The 22,349-nt window shown below is 42.1% G+C and overlaps 1 protein-coding gene across 1 annotated transcript in view; it reads left to right on the forward strand.

Moving 5' to 3' along the window:
- Nucleotides 1-21,606, forward strand: part of galnt18b (UDP-N-acetyl-alpha-D-galactosamine:polypeptide N-acetylgalactosaminyltransferase 18b) — a 64,227-nt gene extending 42,621 nt beyond the window's left edge. The window contains exons 7-11 of the mRNA XM_026379156.1: nt 8,612-8,797; nt 12,620-12,757; nt 14,923-15,018; nt 18,015-18,179; nt 20,670-21,606. Of these exons, the coding sequence (XP_026234941.1) occupies nt 8,612-8,797; nt 12,620-12,757; nt 14,923-15,018; nt 18,015-18,179; nt 20,670-20,816 (732 nt within the window). The 3' untranslated portion in view covers nt 20,817-21,606. The remainder of the gene's footprint in view (nt 1-8,611; nt 8,798-12,619; nt 12,758-14,922; nt 15,019-18,014; nt 18,180-20,669) is intronic.
- The last annotated feature ends 743 nt before the right edge of the window (nt 21,607-22,349 follow it).

Raw genomic sequence — 22,349 nt, forward strand, 5'->3', positions numbered from 1 at the left:
TGTGTAAAGGTTATTTGAAGTTACATAAAGGAAAACGTAACACGAGTATTCATTTTAAATGTATCAACTCTGTCCAGCTACAGGAGCCATCACTATCACATTTGTTGGTTCGTTGGACCCTTCATCTCTGCACAATTTGTAAGACATATTTTATAATGTGAAATGTGAATTTAAAAAGCCTTAAAAATAAACTTCAGTGCCACAAACTGACAACATGCTAAAAGAATGAAGCTAAGGTTTAAAGGTCAGCGTCTTCGCCCACTGTGACCAGTGTAGACAACGTGTAAATAAATGAGCAGTTAGTTATTGCTGTTGCAGGGTGGCCAGCTAGTTATAGTCTAATAAAAGGGCTCTGCTGCCACGGTAGATGTACTGAAACTCTGTGCATGTGCAGTCTCCTCTTGTGATCTTTAACACTATACAATGTAGCTGCTGATACACTAACACTGTGCTGCAGCACAGCAGGTCATGACAAGGTTTTCATCTTATGTAGATTATTCCAGAAACTTTTCTGTTGTTTACAGATTTGTTTCCATGTTGTGCATCCTCACTGCTGATCTTCATCAGAGGTGAATACATAGACTTGACATTGGGATGACATCACAAAACTAAAAGTAATTTACCTTGTTTCTATTTCAAGGTATCCTGGCAGCAAAGTGCTCTTTTGGGGGTCACAGCTGGTTCATTATTAACCAGTCACCTGACTAATCTGTCACAATATCTAATCCCTGTAGTTTTTCTCCAATTATAACTCAGCTAAAATAGTGTAAAGGTAGGTTAAACTATTTGAAGCAGAAGTTGTTGCTACTGGTTTTGTTGAAAATACAGAGACTATACTGAACATATAGATAAACAGCAGTGAAAATATTTTAGGCTGAAGGAGTGGTTTGAGACATTTTATATACATCTTGTATCTATTCTTGGCTGTGAAATATTTTGAAATCTGTTGTTACTGACATGACTTCGAGCTGCTCCTGTTCTCATAGTAGAAGAAAAGCACAAACATGTTACAGCTGCATTTCAAGCCTGCAGGATGTGAGTGCTCAACACTCTAAATATAGATTTTGGGTGTAGCATCAAAGCCGGGGCTGGTCAAGAATGTTTGTAAGGGGATGGCCAGACTGGGGCGCGCCTCAAAAGAATATAAGCACATTTGGAAAATGAGCAAAAGGTGTAACATTAAAATTTAAATCCTGTTTTGAGACGAAAAGAAAATGTAGTTGAAAGTAACGAAAATGTTTGTTCACAGGCCGCTGCAGCAAACCACACACACACCAAAGGAGGAAGTTCATAAAATTAAAACATTGACAGTTCAGTCATCAAGTTTAAGGATTTGTTTCCTGCAATTTTATTTTCCACATTGACGCACCATAAGCTGCATCATTATTATGCCTCATATCCTCAAAGATTTTGTGAAATAACCTTGTGAGTACTCTCATCAAAATCCACTTTCAGCAAATAGACGCTCTGCTCGGTAACTGGCACCAGTGTAGACACAAAAATGAATAAAGCATTTCCACTCACATTACATTTACATTAAAGGTATTTAGCTCGTGCTCTTATCCAAAGCAAATTATGATGAGGGCAGCAGTAAAATTAGCTTAGGCTCAGGCTGATGGTACCCTGATAATAGATCTAAGCAAACATTGCTGTAATGTGAGACCAGTGCTCTGCCAGAAAAGTTTTACAAAAAGAAATTAGAGGAAGAACAGCTAAAGAGAGCAGGGAAGATTGGATTTAGACAGGAGCATATTTGCAGGAGGATGTAGCAGAAGAGGGAGCGGGGGACGTGAAGGATTTCTTGAGGAGACGAGTTTTTAACTCCACAAAAGAAGGGAGTGGTTGTGCTGTCCTGATGGACATTGTTCTATGGAGCGAAAGAAACCAGGTGGAGAGAGGCCCTGACTTTTAATAATGCAAGGCAGACTCCAACAGCGACTAAAAGTGGGGAATTTGTCTGTACCACAGTGTGAATGAAGTATGATACCAGCTCTAAATGACATGGAATCGAGTGGAGCTTTGTAAACCTAATTACTGTTTTGCAACTTTTTTGACAACTTGGAGGTGGAGAGCAGTCTGCCATCTAACACTGTGCCACCATCTTGGAGTGAAGTGCAGTGTAATTGTTTGCTGCAGTGTTGTCGAGCTGTGCTTTCTGCTTCAGCAGCTCGCTGAAAAACAAATTCTGTGAGTCACCATGCAAATTAGATGGTGGGTTTGATCATTCAAGGAGTGCACCATTTGAGATAGGCAAGTGGATAAAATTGGTGCATTTTGAATGGAATAACAATACAGCCCTCCATTATAACAGAGGACCTTCTGTCTTGACAGTAATGACCCATTTCTTGTAATAAATTTGGTGATGGGCAACAGATATTTAGTGTTTTAATGCAGGGGCATCACGTGACCATAGACTCTGAGGCAGTAGTTTCATTGTCAGAGAGGGAAGTTGACACTGAACAACGGAGGGAGAATTATTTTGGGGAAGAGGGAGCCTACAAGCTGTAATTGACTGTGTTTTAGAAAGTGCCGGAACAGTTGTTTCAGTGTTTTCACTTCGAATTGTGTGTGTAGTAGGTTTGGAAGGAAAAGCAAGAGGTTTTTTTGTTTGTTTTTTTTATCGACTAAGCCACTTAGTGATGGCAGTGTCACTATGTCCACCACTTACTCTGAAATATCTCAGAAACTGTTGGAAGAATTTCCATGAAATTTGGCAAAAACAGATATGTTCGCCCACGGGATGAACTGCGAACACTTTGGCGATCTCATCACTTTTTGTCTACTGGTTTTAAGATTGGTTCAAATATTCTTAAATTCATATTGTGATCGATTTTCTCCCAGAGAAATCTTGCTGGAGAAATATTGTACATGTTCAGCTTTGCCTGATGGCTGTTATCAGAGTGTTTCCCCCCTGAATACTTCTCTTAGTAAATACTGCAGTGTATGTATAGTGTATTATTTGTATGTGTGTACATAGTGTTTTCTGGGACCCCCAAAGGGTTCAGGGTTTACTAAAAGCATCTCTTGCACCTGGAATTAGATTATTTCTATCAAGAAAATAGTGAATGAAAACGCACAGGGGGCAGTTTTTATGATCATGTCTACATGTCTGCAGTGATTTGATTATCCACAGAAAGTGTCCTATTATTAGTGTCCCACTCACAAACACCATGTCCTGTTTATGTCACATAATTCCCGATGACACTCACATGCACAGCATACTATATATGTTGAAATTACACATTTTATTTTAAAACAGGAAGGATGTCAGCTGTGCTATTTCATCCTCACATAACAGCACAGCGTGATGATTTCAGCCTTATTCATAGTGAAACACCGGGTGTCCTGGCCTAATGTTAAGCTGAGCACATTTAAACGATTTCTGAGCGTCCTCCAATGGCTCTGATAGAGACATCTTTCTTGATGACCCCATACAAATGTGAGCATGTAAACAGAAGAGCACGTCTTCAGTACTTCTTTGGAGGTTTCAATTTGAAAGTTGAATTTGAATTGCTTTGAGATACCATTCAAATTGTCCAGATACTAATCAGCAGCATTGTACAGCCTAGTAATTTCCCATTCTCATAGCATTTTCTCATTTAAAAGTTTTTGTAACTTAGAAATTCACATTTGTGAAATGTTCATCAAGATGAGAAATAAATTCAAATGTTGAAAACAACTGGGACATTAGGGACTGTTAAAGAATAATACATAAAGAATGTAAATAAGAACATAAATCAAGTGGATTTACATAAATAACCATAACACATATTTTAACCAACTGTTTAATGCTTGATTACACATTGATTAAAAATGCATAAAGGAAAATATGCACACTTAATTATGTGATTAAATGCGTAAGCAGTGATTAGTAAAAGGCACAATATGAAAAAGAAAAACTGCACTGGTTTATTTGTTCCTTGCTGCATGCTGCAGAGATTTAAATCAATCTGAGAATACAATGTTCTGTATAATGCTGCAAAACTAATATATTTAACAACATTTTATTTTAATCTTCATCCATGTATTATTACTGCTGAATCACAGTTGGGAAAAGTTTCCACACCAGGGTCCTGAGCCTCCCCGAGGTCTTCATTATGTGAGGAGTTTGTGCCACTGGCTTTTGCATTAAGTGCTCAGGCCTCTTCTCCTGGGCACTGGGACATTAACAAAGTTTCCACTACGAGAACTCCCTCCTCACAGTCAAGCTGTGGTAGGACTAGAGGTGATCAATAACCTCTGCGTGTCAACCAGTGCAGTACACGCTTAAAGCAATATGGAAGATGCTTTACTGACTGTGGAAATCCCTAAACTGCTGTCAAGACTCAGTAACAGAGACACACTAAAAACAGTCAAAATAACAGTATACTGACACACGATGAAGCAGTCAAGACTCCACACAGCAAAGCAGAAGCACAAAGTAACAAACCAAAATCATCTGCACAAGGCAGAAGAACATTATTAAACAGACGAACCAACAGTACAAAGTATCAACGAAAAACCACGCACTAAAGCGGACAAGAAACCAACAGACAAACTAGACGTACAAAGTAACAACAAAAAATATACTGCAAAAGGCAGGCCAAACAATTCAAACTAACAAACAAAACAGAGGTTCCTGATGGACAAACAAACGAACGAACAAACTGACCAGAATTGTGGAGCATGAACCAAACAGAGTGAGCAATGAATGAATGTCAATGAGCAAGTGGAAGTGACAAACCAGCACCGAACTGAGGACTGAGGGGTGCTTTTAAAATGGAGGGAGTAACAGGTGCATCGAATGAGTCAATTAGTCCAGCAGTGAGTGGAGGGCGGAAAGTGGAGGAAGTCCATATATGGTGTGAGACAGGAGGGTGAGACCAGAACAAAACAAAACCAAAGCCGCAGACAGGGGCAGAGGGAGGAACTGTAACAGAACCCCCCCGGCAAGGGGCGGATCCCAGACGGCCCCAAGCAAACCAGGACGGGCGGGGGGAGGGAGGCCCGGAGGAGGGCCCGAAACACCAGACCGGGCGGGCGGAGGGAGGCCCGGAGGAGGGACCGGGCGCAGCAGACCAGGAGTGCCTCCGGCGGACGGCCAGGAGGCGGCAGACGGACCAGGAGTGCCTCCGGCGGACGGCCAGGAGGCGGCAGACGGACCAGGAGTGCCTCCGGCGGACGGCCAGGAGGCGGCAGACGGACCAGGAGTGCCTCCGGCGGACGGCCAGGAGGCGGCAGACGGACCAGGAGTGCCTCCGGCGGACGGCCAGGAGGCGGCAAACAGGACCGGAGAGGCGACGAACCAGAAGACAGAGCCTCGGGCGGACGGCCGGGAGGCGACGAACCAGAAGACAGAGCCTCGGGCGGACGGCCGGGAGGCGACGAACCAGAAGACAGAGCCTCGGGCGGACGGCCGGGAGGCGACGAACCAGAAGACAGAGCCTCGGGCGGACGGCCGGGAGGCGACGAACCAGAAGACAGAGCCTCGGGCGGACGGCCGGGAGGCGACGAACCAGAAGACAGAGCCTCGGGCGGACGGCCGGGAGGCGACGAACCAGAAGACAGAACCTGAGACCCTTGAGCCGGCTGGAGAACCGGGGACCGGAAAGCCGGTCGGAGAGCAGGCCGAGGACCCCCAGGCCGGGGGCCAGGATACGACCCACGGGGCAGGAGACCCGCAGGCGGACTGCCGGATGGCGAGCAGTGAGCCAGGGAACAGCAAGACGGCTGAGGACTCCCAGGCGGACTGCCCGGCGGCGACGAACAAGGCTGGAGAGCCCCGGGCGGACTGCCCGGCGGCGACGAACAAGGCTGGAGAGCCCCGGGCGGACTGCCCGGCGGCGACGAACTTTGAGCCAGCTGGAGCTGAGGGGCCAGGACAGGAGCACAGTTCTCAGGGGCCCCCCAAGGAGACAGGAGCAGGGTGGTGGTGTCCTCATTGTCATCCCACCACATCTCCTGGGGTGACAAACAAAGTTCGAAGTCAAGAGACGGTGGCGACGGCCTCTGCGTCGACCCGTCCGAAGACTGAAGAGACGGCGACGACCTCTGCGTCGACCCGTCCGGAGACTGAAGAGACGGCGACGACCTCTGCGTCGACCCGTCCGGAGACTGAAGAGACGGCGACGACGGCGACCTCTGCGTCGACCCGTCCGGAGACTGAAGAGACGGCGACGACGGCGACCTCTGCGTCGACCCGCCTGGGAACCTGGCGGCTGCAGGGACCGGAGCAGCAGCTGACACCAGAGCAGCGGTGACTGCAGCAATCAAGGTGGCTGCAACTGCGGCGACAGCTGAAGGACCAGGAACAGAAGCCGGATCCGTGACAGGAACAGGAGCCGGATCCGTGACAGGAACAGGAGCCGGATCCGTGACAGGAACAGGAGCCGGATCCGTGACAGGAACCGGAGCCGGATCCGTGACAGGAACCGGAGCCGTGACAGGAACCGGATCCGTGACAGGAGCCGGATCCGTGACAGGAACAGGAGCCGGATCCGTGACAGGAACAGGAGCCGGATCCGTGACAGGAACAGGAGCCGGATCCGTGACAGGAACAGGAGCCGGAGCCGGGACAGGAACAGGAGCCGGATCCGTGACAGGAACAGGAGCCGGATCCGTGACAGGAACAGGAGCCGGATCCGTGACAGGAACAGGAGCCGGATCCGTGACAGGAACAGGAGCCGGATCCGTGACAGGAACAGGAGCCGGATCCGTGACAGGAACAGGAGCCGGATCCGTGACAGGAACAGGAGCCGGATCCGTGACAGGAACAGGAGCCGGATCCGTGACAGGAACAGGAGCCGGATCCGTGACAGGAACAGGAGCCGAGACCAAAGCAGCCTGGGCTGCAGGACCAACAAACACGGCATCGGCTGCCGGACTAACAAACACGGCATCGGCTGCCGGACCAACAAACACGGCATCGGCTGCCGGACCAACAAACACGGCATCGGCTGCCGGACCAACAAACACGGCATCGGCTGCCGGACTAACAAACACGGCATCGGCTGCCGGACTAACAAACACGGCATCGGCTGCCGGACTAACAAACACAGCATGGGCTGCTGGGCGGCTAACTAAAGCAGCATGGGCTGCTGGGCTAACTAAAGCAGCATCGGCTGCGGGACTAACAAAGGCAGCATCGGGGGCTGCGGGACCAACGAAAGCAGCACTGGCTGCAGAACCCACAAAAGCAGCACTGGCTGCAGAACCAACAAAAGCAGCACTGGCTGCAGAACTAACAAAAGCAGCACTGGCTGCAGGACTAACAGGCGCTGGGGACCGGGGAGTACTGGAGGAGGAGAGCAAATGGTGCTGGCTAGGCAGGGCAGTCAAACAAAACCCTTGTTTGAAGGAATTCAGAGAAGCCATCACAGCGTCTTTAAGACGCTGGAACTCTGGATACGTCATCATGTATCCCTTCTTCACAAAGGTTCTGATTGCTGCCCTGTACAGCGCCTCGAAACACTCGGGGTCCACACCCGAGTGCAGCCAACCGACCAAATGCTCCGCACTGCAAAGCAAGTCTAAATACTCCTCCTCCAGAATATCCGCCAGGCCCCCATAACAAACAAAACTAGGACAGGGAGGAAGGGGGAAGCGACCAGTGGTGGAATGTGGTGGTTCCATGGTCGCAAACGTGGCTGGTTTGTTCTGTTACGAATGGACTAACGGGACGAACGAGTGAGAACAAAAACATATATTTATTAACAATAGGGTCAGGGGACACAGGGAACTAACACAAACTAACAAAGTATCAAACGAAAGAGACCCGAACACACGGTGGTAAGTACAAACAAAACCTAAACCCGACATACAAAGTAACAACACAAAACCTCACACTAATGTGGACAAAACTAACAGACAAAGCAGAAGCACAAAGTAACAAACCAAAATCATCTGCACAAGGCAGAAGAACATTATTAAACAGACGAACCAACAGTACAAAGTATCAACGAAAAACCACGCACTAAAGCGGACAAGAAACCAACAGACAAACTAGACGTACAAAGTAACAACAAAAAATATACTGCAAAAGGCAGGCCAAACAATTCAAACTAACAAACAAAACAGAGGTTCCTGATGGACAAACAAACGAACGAACAAACTGACCAGAATTGTGGAGCATGAACCAAACAGAGTGAGCAATGAATGAATGTCAATGAGCAAGTGGAAGTGACAAACCAGCACCGAACTGAGGACTGAGGGGTGCTTTTAAAATGGAGGGAGTAACAGGTGCATCGAATGAGTCAATTAGTCCAGCAGTGAGTGGAGGGCGGAAAGTGGAGGAAGTCCATATATGGTGTGAGACAGGAGGGTGAGACCAGAACAAAACAAAACCAAAGCCGCAGACAGGGGCAGAGGGAGGAACTGTAACAAAACATCACATTTTTTATCAGAATTCAGTAGAAAATTATATTTCATCATATTTCTTTTACTTGGAGGTTTGAGAAATTGATCTCTACTAAAACCTTAAAAACAAGCTTCAGTAATAATTTCAGGGCTCCACATAATGTCAATACATACATTAATACGTATTGTATATCTTAACAAATAAAATGACATTCAGCCTTTAACGTAGATTAATTGCAGTTTTCTTTTTTTTTTTATTTGTCATGTTTTCAATCAGGTGTGGCAGTGTGGCGGCAGTGTGGAAGTCCTGCCCTGTGCTCGTATCGCCCACATCGAGCGAGCTCATAAACCCTACACAGAGGATCTAACATCCCACGTGAGAAGAAACGCCCTTAGAGTTGCAGAAGTTTGGATGGATGAGTTTAAAAACCATGTCTACATGGCCTGGAATATTCCCCTGGAGGTGAGTGATCATGCCCAAATAACCTAAAGATTTGGGTCTTTAGGTTATTATACAGTACCTTCACAATAATTTGTTGTTATCTACAGTGATCATTTTTATTTATTTATTTTGTTATTATTTTATGACAGTATTTCTTTCTATTTAAAACAACGCATTAAAGTTTTAATAATGTAAATGTGTTCAAATCTGGTTTTTAAATTACAGTACCATTTCCCAGTCAGTTTAGCTTTTGTTATGTTTCCATCTAGTCCAAACTGTATCGTCGAGAATCCTCCCAGGTACCAGAGAGAGATTTCTCCTGTACTGGCCTCTCTTCACTGGTCATCAGTTAAATATAGAGTTGATTTTAAGATTCTCTTATTTGCTTTTAAATCACTGTGTGGCTTGGTGCCAGCTTCCATCTCTGATCTTTTCATCCCACATTCTGCTTCCAGACTCCTCAGATGCTGTGATCAGTTACTCCTCTCTGTTTCATGCCCACTATCTAAATATTGAGGTGACAGAGCTTTTTCCATTCCTGCTCCCTGACTGTGGAACAGTTTACCCTCAGTGTTAGGTCTTCTCAACTGCTGTCACTTGTATGAAGTCACTTATCACTTGCTTTTGAGTGACCTTAATATTCAAATTATTGACATAGTTTGATCTAATTTGTATGTATGTACTATCTGACTTATCTTGAATGTTAGGTTTTATAAATACTTCTTAAATTTTCTTCATTTAAAGTTTCAACAAAAACCCAAGATGTTTAACTGAAGAGGAAGTTTGTGGACCAGTTTCTCTTGAAGCAGAAACCAACATAAACCATCATTCATAATGAGAGTTTTTTTTTTTTTGGTTTTCCAGCTTTAAGATTAAACGGTCTGTTCCAAATTGCTTAGCTTTATAAACCTTGTCAGTTTGTACACTGCACCATTTTTCAGATGTCAGCTCTAAAGTGACTAAAGGCCCAACTGATTGATAGCATAATTTTAGAGACTTCATATCTGTGCAAAATTGGTAGAAAACATCTCTGCCTCTGTTGCTGTATCAATAAGGTTTCAAAAGATCGCATTACAGTATATTGCAATATTGATTACTTGCAAGAAGAGTTACAGCCAACTCTTGATTTGTTGTTTGTTAAGTTTCTTCATAGTACCTGCATGCAATACAGTATTTGATGTTGCAGTCTGTGTGTGTCATTATCCAAAGTTAACATTCAAACAGAAATCTTAGTATTATGTAAAAACATGATGCACAAACTCACAAATATGAGTACAGATTAAATTAGACCATGCCACCATAAATCTACAGGACCAGCAGACTCCATTCTGCAGCCACCTAATCTAAATGTTACAAGGTTGAGTGTCATGTGTTGTAAGCTGCACTCCTCACATCGCAGATGTTTAGTTCAATCAGGCCCCTGACACCTCCAGGAGGCTCAAATGAAATGATTTCTTGTCAGTTACAGAATGGCCTTAATTACTAAAGACGTGCCACAGAATAAATAAATACTTAATATGATTCAATAAAATGGTCTAAACCGAGACGGCAGCAGTTAGAAAATTCAATGCAAAGAGCGACAATGAAACGATTAATTATAGAAACTTACTGGATTACAGCTGTGACTTGGGAATAAAATATTACAGAAAGAAAAATGAAGTACAGAGAAAAGGAGCTGTACATAAGTTATGTTTTCAGCAGAATGGCATTTATTCTTTTTAATCTCTTTATTCGAGACGTTATCGTATTATCCACAACTCGCACAAAACATCTCACAGTTTGCAGAATCACCTTGAATCTCGCTGATACTACACACTGCTGTGTTTGTACAGTTGTGTCAGTGTTTCATTTCAGAAGAAGCAGACTCTTTAATCTTGAACTGGATTGAGTAAATTAAAATAAATAATCATACCGCGTCATTTTAAGTTAAATGTAGCATCCCTCAAAGGCTAAGTTAAATGTTTGTTCACTGAAGCTTTTTTCCTTCCCCTGCATAATCTGTTTGAATATGTAAATCCACGTTATGAATAGATGAACATCTGCAGGCAATTCATTCAGTCAATAATGAGCCATTTAACAGGGGCTGTAACCAAGAAGCATGAAATTTAGCCCCAGCTTTAGCCCCATGAATTAACTACACAGCAAAATTGTCAGTGTTAATTTACCTCTGAGAGTGTAAAAATCAACACACTGCCAGTTCATATTAAGCCCACACACAATTTTTGATGTTTTTGAACACCATAGAGCCATGTCAGCAACATTGGCACCTACTGCAGCTTTTGAGTTATTACAGAGAGAAATCACTGACAGTAGATAAGTTACAGGGTAGAAGACAGAGCACGTGGTCATATGCAGTGATTGAAGTGCTCCGATCCTTAGGTTCAGTAACGGTACCACTGACGCTGGAGCAAATGCTGCGAATGTTCTACTTAAAGCTACAGTACAACATCGGACTTTTGGGAATCAAGCTAGTGGAGACATGAGACTAAAATTCAGGCCCATCCAATCTGTTCAACCCTTCAAGTTGTTATTATTACAATAGATGAGAAAAGATCAAAACAAAGCATCAGTGAGAGAGGAGCAGTAGTGAGCAGTGACCTTGGTTGATTAGGTAGAACAGCTGTCAGCTTCAACAGCATACGTCTAATTTTAAAAAGATGAAATTGATGCAATGTAATAAAACTATTCTCTGTAAATGATGCTGTACATACTAAACACCTTGTTCTTGGTAATATAGTCGACCACTTCTTCCACTTCTAACAGTGATGTTGAACAGTTCGCGATTTGTTCCTGACAGCTGACTGGTGGAGTTATTTTCTAACCTTCTTCAATCTGGTGAGCATCACCAAGGTCTTCTGTCTTTTGTTCGAGACATCTGACAACCCTTTGATAGCGGAGACCCAGACTCTCACCCGATTGTCATCCCAGTGATTACAAGTGAATCAAGTGAATTCACAAGCTTTCATACACCACTTTATACTGTATAACATATCAATATTTCATTGTCATAGCTCGTTAGAGTCTATTTAGATGTGATACAATATGATACAACTGAAATTAACCACCCTGCACCACAGGGCAAGAAACAACAACGAAGAAAGAACAAGTGGAGGTAGCCTAGGGTGCAGTTTGGGTTTCTCACAAAATGAAACTTTAGGGGGCACAAAATGATTAAAACATCTGGATACACTGGAATTATCTCCAGTCTCTCCCTTTTTTGAAATTCTGGGCGAAGAGGAAGTTTCCTCTCTGGGCCTAAAACAGATGTTAAGATGCAACCATGTGAGATGGAGTGGAAACGTCTCTTTGGTGGAACTTCTAACAACTCAAGACAAAGAGCCTGTTTTTTGTTAATCAAATAAGTTTGGAGCCACTGGTTTAATCTTAACAGTGTATTATATTTTATAATCTGTAAACTAATCAGTAATTACAGTTATCATAAAACAGTAATGGAGTCAAATAAAGTGCAAAAATTTCCTCGAAGATATAGAAAGCAGAAGTCTAAAAACAGCATAAAATGGAAATAGTCAAGTACCTCAAAATGTAAATTTAGTGCAGTGCTTGAATAAATGTACCCCCGTTGCTTTCCATCACTAGTAACATGAGCCTGGTCCTGACTGTGTCTGTGCGATGTCGCAGCTGGAACAGTACAATAGATGGTTTTCCAGTCAGAAAAGGAAGAAATCAAAACCCTATAGAGTCGAGTCAAATACACAACAAATGACTGCACTATGCTCCTCAATGGCCCATTATCTGATTCACTTCTTCACAGACTGCAGTTAATCAATTTTACGCCTTGTGTGCATCTGTGTTTTTCTCTCTGTGTGTTTGTGTGAACCCCAGGACTCAGGGATTGATATTGGCGATATCTCAGAGAGGAAGGCTCTGAGGAAGCGACTGCAGTGTAAAACTTTCCGGTGGTACCTGGTGAACATCTACCCTGAGATGAGGATGTACAGCGAGACCATCGCATACGGAGTAGTAAGCAGCTGCTGTCTCCCTCTTCATCCCAAATTCAGTTCAGCGTCTGCAAAAGCCAAAACAATGCTAAACCGTGCCTGAGCAAATCATTTTAATCCCTTGTGTTGGGTTACGGATGGCTGCAGTCCGGAACAAAAACAGTTCACAAAGACAAGGTTTGCTGCAGCAACTTAACTGCTAACCAACTCAAACGAAGGTTACTGAATAACTCTTTGTGTTTGATTATTGTGATGGACTCAGATACATAAATATATAGATTACCTGAGACATACAGTCGTTTAAATGCAGGTGTGGGATATTGTGCTAGAGGGCCAGCAGAATGTTATTAGACAGAGGAGCCAGAATAACTGACAGCCAAAAGGGCATGCTGGCAGTGTTTCTGTTTGGCCATTCATAGTTGTTCTCAAACAGGTTTATTTCCACAGTCTTCCCACCTCACATCACTGTGATGCACCCTAATGCACAGTGACACTCAGACCTCAGTGTTATTGCACTGCTTTCAATGTAGTATGGATGATCTTTTCTTCTTGGACAAACTGGCGAATTGTGGATGAATATAGCAAGGAACTAGGTCGGCCTCATTACATTCATTTTTCCGTGTTAGTTGACCTCATTATTCTGTATTTGTGACATGTATTTGATGGACTAGTCAGTGGTAGTGGTTTGAGGAGTCATTACATGAGAATAGATTGCCATCCCTGTTCAACACCGTAGTAAAAACAAACAAAAGACGGGCCAAGCAGCTACATTATTTACTACACAGTGGAATAAAAGCAGTGCAATGGTTTAATTATTTCATGACATATGCAGAGAAGTCAGAGAATCACCAAAATCATTAGGATTCATCAACTTCGAACCATGAGTGTCTGCACAAAAATGTCAAACCATGTTTATTTGTTGGCCAACAAGGTGTTTAAATGCTTCCAAAGGAGGGTGGTGTGAGTGGAAGCCAAGCGTTTGGCGTTTTACACCCACCTCACAGTAATCCAATCACATCAGAGACATTTGATATTTGTCAGGATGCTGAACGTTTCATTCAGAACTATGTCGTATTACTGAAGCTAACGATGAACTAACTGCTGTTTCACTGTGACTTTAAGCTAATGTCGGCCCCACAGGTGTCGCTTAGTGGTGCATATTTCCTATTTTTCCACACACACTTGAAGTGCTTAGATCTGAGCTGTTGCGCAGGACTATGTGCTGCCTGTGGATTTACTGATTATCAGATAGAAGTAGATATCTCCTGAGCCAAGGGGAGCTGAATCATCCCTAGCTGTGTTCCTCTGATCTTACATCTTTACCTAATTCACTCCTCACACAAACCACCATCCATGGAGCGTCCTACAGTGAAATGTGTATCTTGCAATCAGGCGGACCTTTATCATGACATGCATGAATAACCCTCTGGGCCTTAAAGTCTGAGTCAAGTTCATCAAGCATGACTCTGCTCATTTACATTTTTATAAAGGAAAAATTAACTTCAGGATCCAGGGATTCAAATTTGAGATGTTTGCACCTGCTGACGTCTAGTTTTGTCTTCACTTATGTAAATATCCTTTAAGTTCCTTTTTCTATGCGCCCGCCTGGTGCTGACGTTGAACAGTTGCTGTCGATATAAACATCTTACCTCTTTCATCTTTGTCTTTTTTGGTTTGTAAAGCCTTTCCAAACACATATTCATTTTCATTCTAACAGTAAGCGTCACAGCAAGCAGCTCTTAATGCTCGGATAATCATTTCTTTCCCTCGTAGCAGAAACAATGTGCTACACAGTTGAAGGAAGCAGGTGGTAGATGAAGCTCCTCCACTCTCATTGTGTTTCGGCAGCAGATTTTATCTGTATGCAGGTCAGCTCAAATTGAGGCGGTGTTGAAGGTTGCTTTCAGTTTCCTATAAAATATACAGTCACTTAATTAGTCATGTGACTTCTAGATCACTTTAAATCCTGGGCATGCATGATACTGCCATCTGTTTTTAATAGCTTTATATAAAAATATATAATATTACAGCCATTTTTCATGATATGTTTTTGGAGATCCAGTCATCTTTTGCTGTTTCTTTGTGCATGTAAACGTTGTTATATTACTGAATACCTCCTGACAAATCTTATCTTTAGATTCTTTGTCGGTTTAGCTGTGCATGTTTGTAAATGTGTGTGTTTTTCAGCTGAAAAACTCTCTGAAGACTGATCTGTGTCTGGACCAGGGACCCGACAATGACAACGTCCCCATCCTGTATCTCTGTCACGGGATGACACCTCAGGTTAGAGCACTCCTGAGCCTTTCTCTCTGCCTTTCTGCGCCGCTGTTTCGTGAAGCATATAGCCAGCTTTGATATATCACCTTGATATTTTATTTCCATTTACTATCTTGGGTTTTTCTTACTCAATAAAACCCGTTCCATCATAAAGAAAAATAACTTGCCTTTCCTCTGCTTTCAGATTGGATCAAACTCAGTAGATTTACCTCATAAAACAGGATCAGGATTTCTAGTTTGCCCTTTACAGAAACAGTCCTTGATGTTTTAAAATACCCACCTCCATTTTTCATACACCTCCATTTAGAGGTGACATGTCCTAACTGAATCCATCTCTGAATAAAACGTCACAATACTGATGCAAGACAATGTGAAATCCTGCTTTTGATTAAGCTAGAGTGTACCTGAACATTTGTCTCTGTCTCTTGCTTTTTTTTTTTTTTCCATTTTAATGTCAAAAGATTTGCTTTGTTATTATGAGATTCAGACTCATACGCAGCCTGATAAACCTCAGGATTATTTCAACCTCTACGTGTTTTTCATTAGTCAGTGTCTTTAAGAGCGTGTCTGTACTACTTGTTCAGGAAATATCTCATCCCAAACAACAGGGAGTTTAAGTGTCTTCAAATGTTAGCACAGCTTGATTATCATTTACTTTCTTCAGCCTCCTGCAGCTCCTATCGATCCCACCATCCCATTATGTCTGAGGGGATTGTTCTCAGAGATTGTTTAACCTTGCTGTGACAGTTGTACTCTTGTCTTATAAAGTGAGGCTTGATCTCACATTATCCAACGTAGTTCAGATGAATCTACTGAATGCTCCAAACCCATTACACCTGTATTGACATTTACACCATAGAGAAATATTTAGAGGTAATAATCTGTATAAATTTTTTTTTAAACGCTTTTATCCTCAAAACACTCATGAGTCAACTTCTGCAGCCCTTTCTGAGACCTAGATAACTTTAAAACTTGCTAATTATAGATCGTGGTGTGCTATGAATCTCTCATAAATCCAGGCATATCAAACAAAGGATTGGAGTAGCACCAGCATTCCTAATGAGATTAGGGATCTCCTCTGCAAGACAAATCTAGTCTGCTCTATTTTTATGCTTCGATGTTACATCATCAAAATAAATTAGTCCCTGTATTGCTTCTCTAATGATAAAGATGCATATATCTGTGATGTGATGTAGCCAGTCAAAATGCAACTGCCAACAACTTTTGATGGTGCAAGGGAATATCTGAACTTTGTATCTGCGCTGCTGGTGTAAATACAGCACATGAAACATTTCACACTGCACAAATGAAAGGAGGAGTATTAAAAAGCAATCAAACACATGGCTGACTTTACAAGAGCAGGCTGTCAGCAAACATACAGTGCAACAATTCAACTCAAGCAGCCATAAAACATACTGACTTAAGCACAGCAACAATAGAAACATCAGCCACACATGGCCTGGCAGCATGCGTCGCTCCAAAAATGAGCTGCTTCAAAGAAAAAGGCTCTCACTCACAAGACTGTTTAAAGACTGGTAAAAAAGGAGGCAGGAGGCGTTGTCAGACAATGAGATTAGACTGAGAGAAGGATGACAGGCAGCAGAGTAAACAAACACAACTTTTACAATAAAAGAAAATACTTTGACAGTTGACAGAGAGTTGAGTCAGAGTGCTAATCAGAAATGTAGATTTCTGCAGACTGAGTCAGTTTAATTGTCTGCTCTGTCCAGTTTTACTCCAAGATGAATCTGGTTCTTGTGTCTACTTCTTGTGGTTTTGTATTATCTATATTCCAGGCCAGTAAATTTGTTCTCTCTTGAATTTAGTTCTTGTTCATTTGGAAAAATAGTGCTTGAACAGTGGAAAATCAGCTACAGTCAATTATTTAAATGAAATCAACTAAGGAGTTTCTCTTTGATAAAACTGCTGACAGTCACAAATCAACTAGACACAGGTCCATGTTCTCCCCAGGCTTGCTTGGGTTCTCTTTGGGTACTCCGGCATCCTCCCACCATCTGAAGACATGCAGTTAGGTTAATTAGTGACTCTTAATTGCCCATAGGTGTGAATGGGAGTGTGAATGGTTGTCTGTCTCTATATGCCAGCCCTGTGATAGACGAGTGAACCTCAGTTCTCGCCCAGTGACAGCTGGGTTTGGCTTCAGCACTCCTGCGACTTTTAACAGGAAAAGCAGTTAGGATAATAAATGGATAGTTACATTTTACTAATTGCAGTAGTTGAGTAAAAGACACATTACCTTGTAACATTTCGAGGAGGTTACTGCAGTAGAGCATCTCAAAATTGTACCGAATTACATTTCTGGAGTGATTTAACTTAGTTACTTTCAACCTCTGTAAGAGCCACATGCATGATTTCACATTTCATCATACAGAGTGCATCCTTGTTTTTTCACAGCTTCTTGTTTATCGCTCCGTGTGCTGCACTACACCAAACTAAAGACAGCATTATACCATTATACTCTGAGCACAGCGCTGTCTGTAAATGCAATCGACAAATTCTCTCTCTCATGCTTATACCGCTAAGCCTTGTCTCTCTGAATACTGAACATGCTTTTCCTGCTTCTTTCCTGAAAATCATTTTCAGTTTTTCTCAACTCAATATAAGCAAACAACTGCCCTTCAAAAAAAAAAAAGGATTCCAACAGAGAGGGCACAATTATTCAGGATTTCCTCCCCATTCCCGGATTAATAATGAGCTTCTTTTGTGTGCCTTACCTTTCCTTGTCCTCCATTCAGCCTGGATAACTGCATAAATATGTAAATTTAGTATATGTAAATCAACCTCATAGATGTCTCTTTCATAGAAAACCCAGGAGCAAGCCTCATTTGCTGGATAGTTTATTGCCTGTATGGTCATGCTCTGGAAGGACCTTTACAGTAAATGTCAACCCAGCTGTCATACATACAGAAGACAGCTATACACAGGGCACTGTTAACAACATTAATCAGTTTGTTGATAACAGGATATGGTGTTTCTTGCAGAATGTGTACTACACCAGTACTCAGGAGCTCTACGTTGGGCTCCTCAGTCCCACAGTTGATGACGACGACAACAAGTGCCTGGTGGATGTGAATAGCAGACCTCGCCTCGTTGAGTGCAGCTATGCTGCAGCCAAACGCATGAAGCTCCACTGGCTCTTCACTCAGGTGACAACACACGAGAAAGACACACGCACATGTTTATATTCAGCATCAGTTAAGGTTAATTTGCTGGATGTTATGGGAAAACCATCTGTGGAGGTAGCTTTTAATCAAGCAAGTGGTTTAATTTACTCTTATTATTTGACCAGAGTTCCGCTCAATCCTGCATCTCATTTAGACACGAAGAGTCACTGCAACTTAATGAACGTCTTTCTTCATTAGCGACTGTGTGCTTGTGTGCTGTGTTTTAACAGAACAAGCATCCACCTCACAAAATGCTCCCTGACAGCGGGCGAATTGGATTTACAGCTCGCTTTGATCTGCGCTCAAAAGAACTCATATTCATAGTCTGCTAAGCTGTCAGTGCAGTGTTAATGATGGGTGTTTGGTTCCTGTTTCACCCAAATAAGTATAAAATCCTAAATGTGCATCATATTAGCTGCTTATTATAATTAGAAGAATATTCTTTTGACTGTGTCACCTCTGGACTGGCTGTGAAAGTGTTGTTTATGCTGTTTTACAGTGTAATGGGCAGTAGGTGTGAAGAGATGTCAAATGCTTAAATGGAAATGTTTCAAATCCTTACACTGACATTTAAGTGATGTTTTAGCCAACGCTGTATAATTTAGATAATTTAAAGAGGGATGGAGACATGTAGCGTGTCTCTGAAGTGTGACATTAATTATTGACACTGTTCTAAGTGTGATGTTCAAACAGAAATGGACTGCCTTCATGCAGCCATAGCAGCTTTAAGAAACACTCTGCAAATGATTTTTTTTTTTTCCTAATCATCAAATGTTCCACAGGTCTGCAAAAATTTCAGTTAAAAGTGAAATGTGCAAACCTCTCCGTTCCTTCAGCCACTGTAAAAACCTTAAACTATGCATGAAGAAGTGGTTTTGATGCCTGATGTGTAGAAAGAAATTAAATGTTTGCTTCTATGTTTAATGCTTAGTTAGTCATGTGTTTGCAGGTACTGATCAGGAAAACAACGGTGGGCAGGACTGTTTAGTTTGGTTTGTTTGTGTGATTTGTGGCGATGTGTGGGTGGTGACTTTTTTTATTTTTCTGTAACAAATACTTATTGTTCTAGTTCATTTAATGTAAACACAGGAAAGGTATAGCCGTCTAAATCAAACAACAACCTTCCCACGTGCTATATGCTGAAATATGCATTCATTAGCCAGCTCCTGGAGGCTAATTTAAGAAGCAGCACCAAGATATTATGTAGGAAACATGGCTGAGTAAAACCCAGAGCAGCTTCTTTTGTTCATTAATGTTCCAGATTTGCAGGGATCCTGCTCAAGTCCACCAACCAGGAACATGAACAGGACAAAATCAGGTGGTTTAACTTGCATTTGTTTGTAGACCTTGGCAGACTCAGGTGATCTCCTGCAGCGCACACTGTGTCTGTGTCAAAACATTTGACAATTCTTTATTTTTAAGTGTTTCCTAGTGTGGGTATTGATGTAAAACCTAAAACTAAATATAGTAAGAATTTTACAGGTTGCTAATTCTCAACGTTATAATGAATGGAAGTTTTAGATAGACAGTGAGTCATATATATAGTAGATATATATAGAGATAGTACTGGTAGTTTGTAAAGCTATGAGACATGTTTGTGGCTTTCCTCAACAGATGGATTCACTCAGTTGTCATGGAGATGGTGTAGTTGTTATCCTATTATAAAATATAATATAATATTATAATTTTTGTTCTTCACTTGAATGTTTGTGGACCCAGCAGTGAGTCCCTGCAGATATTATCAATCTGCTTTCTATAAAATGTCTCTTTGACCTCACTGATAGGCCAAACAACCTGTCCATTCCTCTGATGGTACTAGAAGGAGCTCTCCGCTCATGGCTCTCTCCACACTGTATTGAATGTTGGAGGCCTCCTGTTCAGTCTCCTGCCCTTTGTCAGTCCTGACACTGTAATGAGAAAATCCTGCCTCGTTTCATCAGAACATGCTGGAATATTTTTGCTGAGCTGATGTGCTCACTCCTTTCACACTCTGGTGACAGCTGTCATATTAAAGTTTGGAAATTGTCGGACTTTTCTTTTTCCACTAAAGGTTGTTTCTCTTTCTTCAGGCCACACAATTTCTATCTTCCCATGAATTTAAGACTTTGTGTCTTAGATGACGAATCGACGTTTTCGTCTCCATTCAGTCTCTTTTGTATTTGTCTTCTTTTCTCTTATTTACTTTACTCAGCTGGTGTATTGTCTCAAAAGCTTGGCTTGCCCATAAAAAAAGTTAATGACTGCACTGGCAGTTGCTTTGTTGTTTTTGAGGTGAAACCATGTTGATGCTATCTGGTGGGCCCAGTGAGGATGGTGTGTGAATCAGCCAAAACGCCCGAGTTTAGGGCACTTTGACTGCTCATATCCCCGTCCATTCACACCAGTGTGGGTTTAAAAAGAGACAAGTTATATTGTGCTTCTTCTGAAGCCTGGCACAATTTGAACCAGCCTGTTTTTTTTTTATCTTTTCAGGGAGGATCCATTCAGAACAAGAAATCAAAGAGATGCCTGGAGCTTGTAGTGAGCAGTGACAATGAGTTCGGCTACCAACTGGCTCTGCAGAAATGCACTGGACAGAAATGGTTCATCACAAATGTGCTGTTTAGCAGCTCCTTATGATCGACTGCTGAAAGGAACACTGGAGTGAATGGCACAGCAGACTGGCGGAGGTGCTTCTTTTGTGTGCACGTGTGTGTGAAAAGATGAGAAGCGAGGTGAACAATGCGTGGTTGAGCACGTTCATTCTGAGAACCACGATGTCCCGAGCAGTCGACATCACATCGTAAATGTTAAACATTTTATTTTGCCTACAGGATCAGCCATAGTTGGCAGATATTTTGCAGATTTGACAAGGTAGTATATTCAGTATATTTTGTGGTATAAATACAGTACAGTCAGATTTTTGTTGACTTAAAAAAATGTAATGGATATGTTTTTAACTTTTTCCATACTTGCTACTGTGTAGCAAGCTTTCTGAACATGTCCCTGTTGTAATTATTTTATTTTAGTGTCTCAGGTTTGTAGGTTTAGTATGTGATTCAGTTGTACAGTTGTGGGAAAATGTTGGAATAACTCTGATTATTTTCTAAATGTAAATATTTTGATTATTTGTAATAGATAACAGTAAAATAACTGAAGTAAACAGTTTAGTGCTAATTCTTTTTCTTTTGTTGATAGATGCTCTGTTTTTGATTTGATGAACACAAAAGGGTCAACCTGTCATTGAAGTTTAAAGAAGTGGATCATCCCAAATAGATTTTTGATTATCCAGTTCCAGTTCTTATGTTGGCCTTAAGACTTCATTGTACTGTAAGAAAATGAAGTGTACATTCAGATAACACAGCCAACAACTGCACAATTTGCACAGAACAAAACTGAACTTATTTTCTAAAACAAGAGGACAATAAAAACTCATGGCCATGACTGAAAAATAATGTTGTTACCCTGTATACACTATGCACATAAATAGATGTTTTCTATTAAACAATACAGTATAGCATTGAGAAGTGATTGTTAAAACATAGATTCACATTTTCTTCACACCTGTCAGGTGTCCATTCATGCAGGATGACGTTCTTGGTGTAGCCACTCCTCCAGTTCATGCCTGCCATTAACAAATATTATCACAAACACAGGTGCAAAGTAGTTGGTGGGAACTAGATGTGGTTAGTCATTAATTTTGGGCTGTTTCATGCTGTATCCACAACCACATACAGTAGTTGTGGTGGCAATCTTTGTTGTTCTTCTGTTTTTTATGACCACAGGGACTTGTAATATGTCGCCCTGTGAAGAATTAGGACATTGCAACAATCAGTGTTGCATAAAAGCTGAAGCAGTAAATGAACTTCTGCTTCTGTGTTGGAATCAAGATGATTCTGAGTAACTTTCGCACCACTGTAGCTCACACTGCATCAGGGAATATCTGCACAATACTGACCCTTTATCTGTTTTTCCTACTATATTTGGGCACCTGTTGAATCTAACAAGCTCCTCGGGGGTCTCAAAGCTACAACAGACAGGTTTTACTGACAATGAACGGCAGCTATCACTCTCCCGGCATTTTGAATCTGGCAAAAAGTCGTGGAAGTGATGTTGTCATTTTGTAATGATAAATGCGAGGGTTGAAGCTGAGAAACAGGGTTGGTTTTCTGC

The sequence above is a fragment of the Anabas testudineus genome, chromosome 3 (assembly GCF_900324465.2).
Source record: "Anabas testudineus chromosome 3, fAnaTes1.2, whole genome shotgun sequence".
NCBI lineage: Eukaryota > Metazoa > Chordata > Actinopteri > Anabantiformes > Anabantidae > Anabas > Anabas testudineus.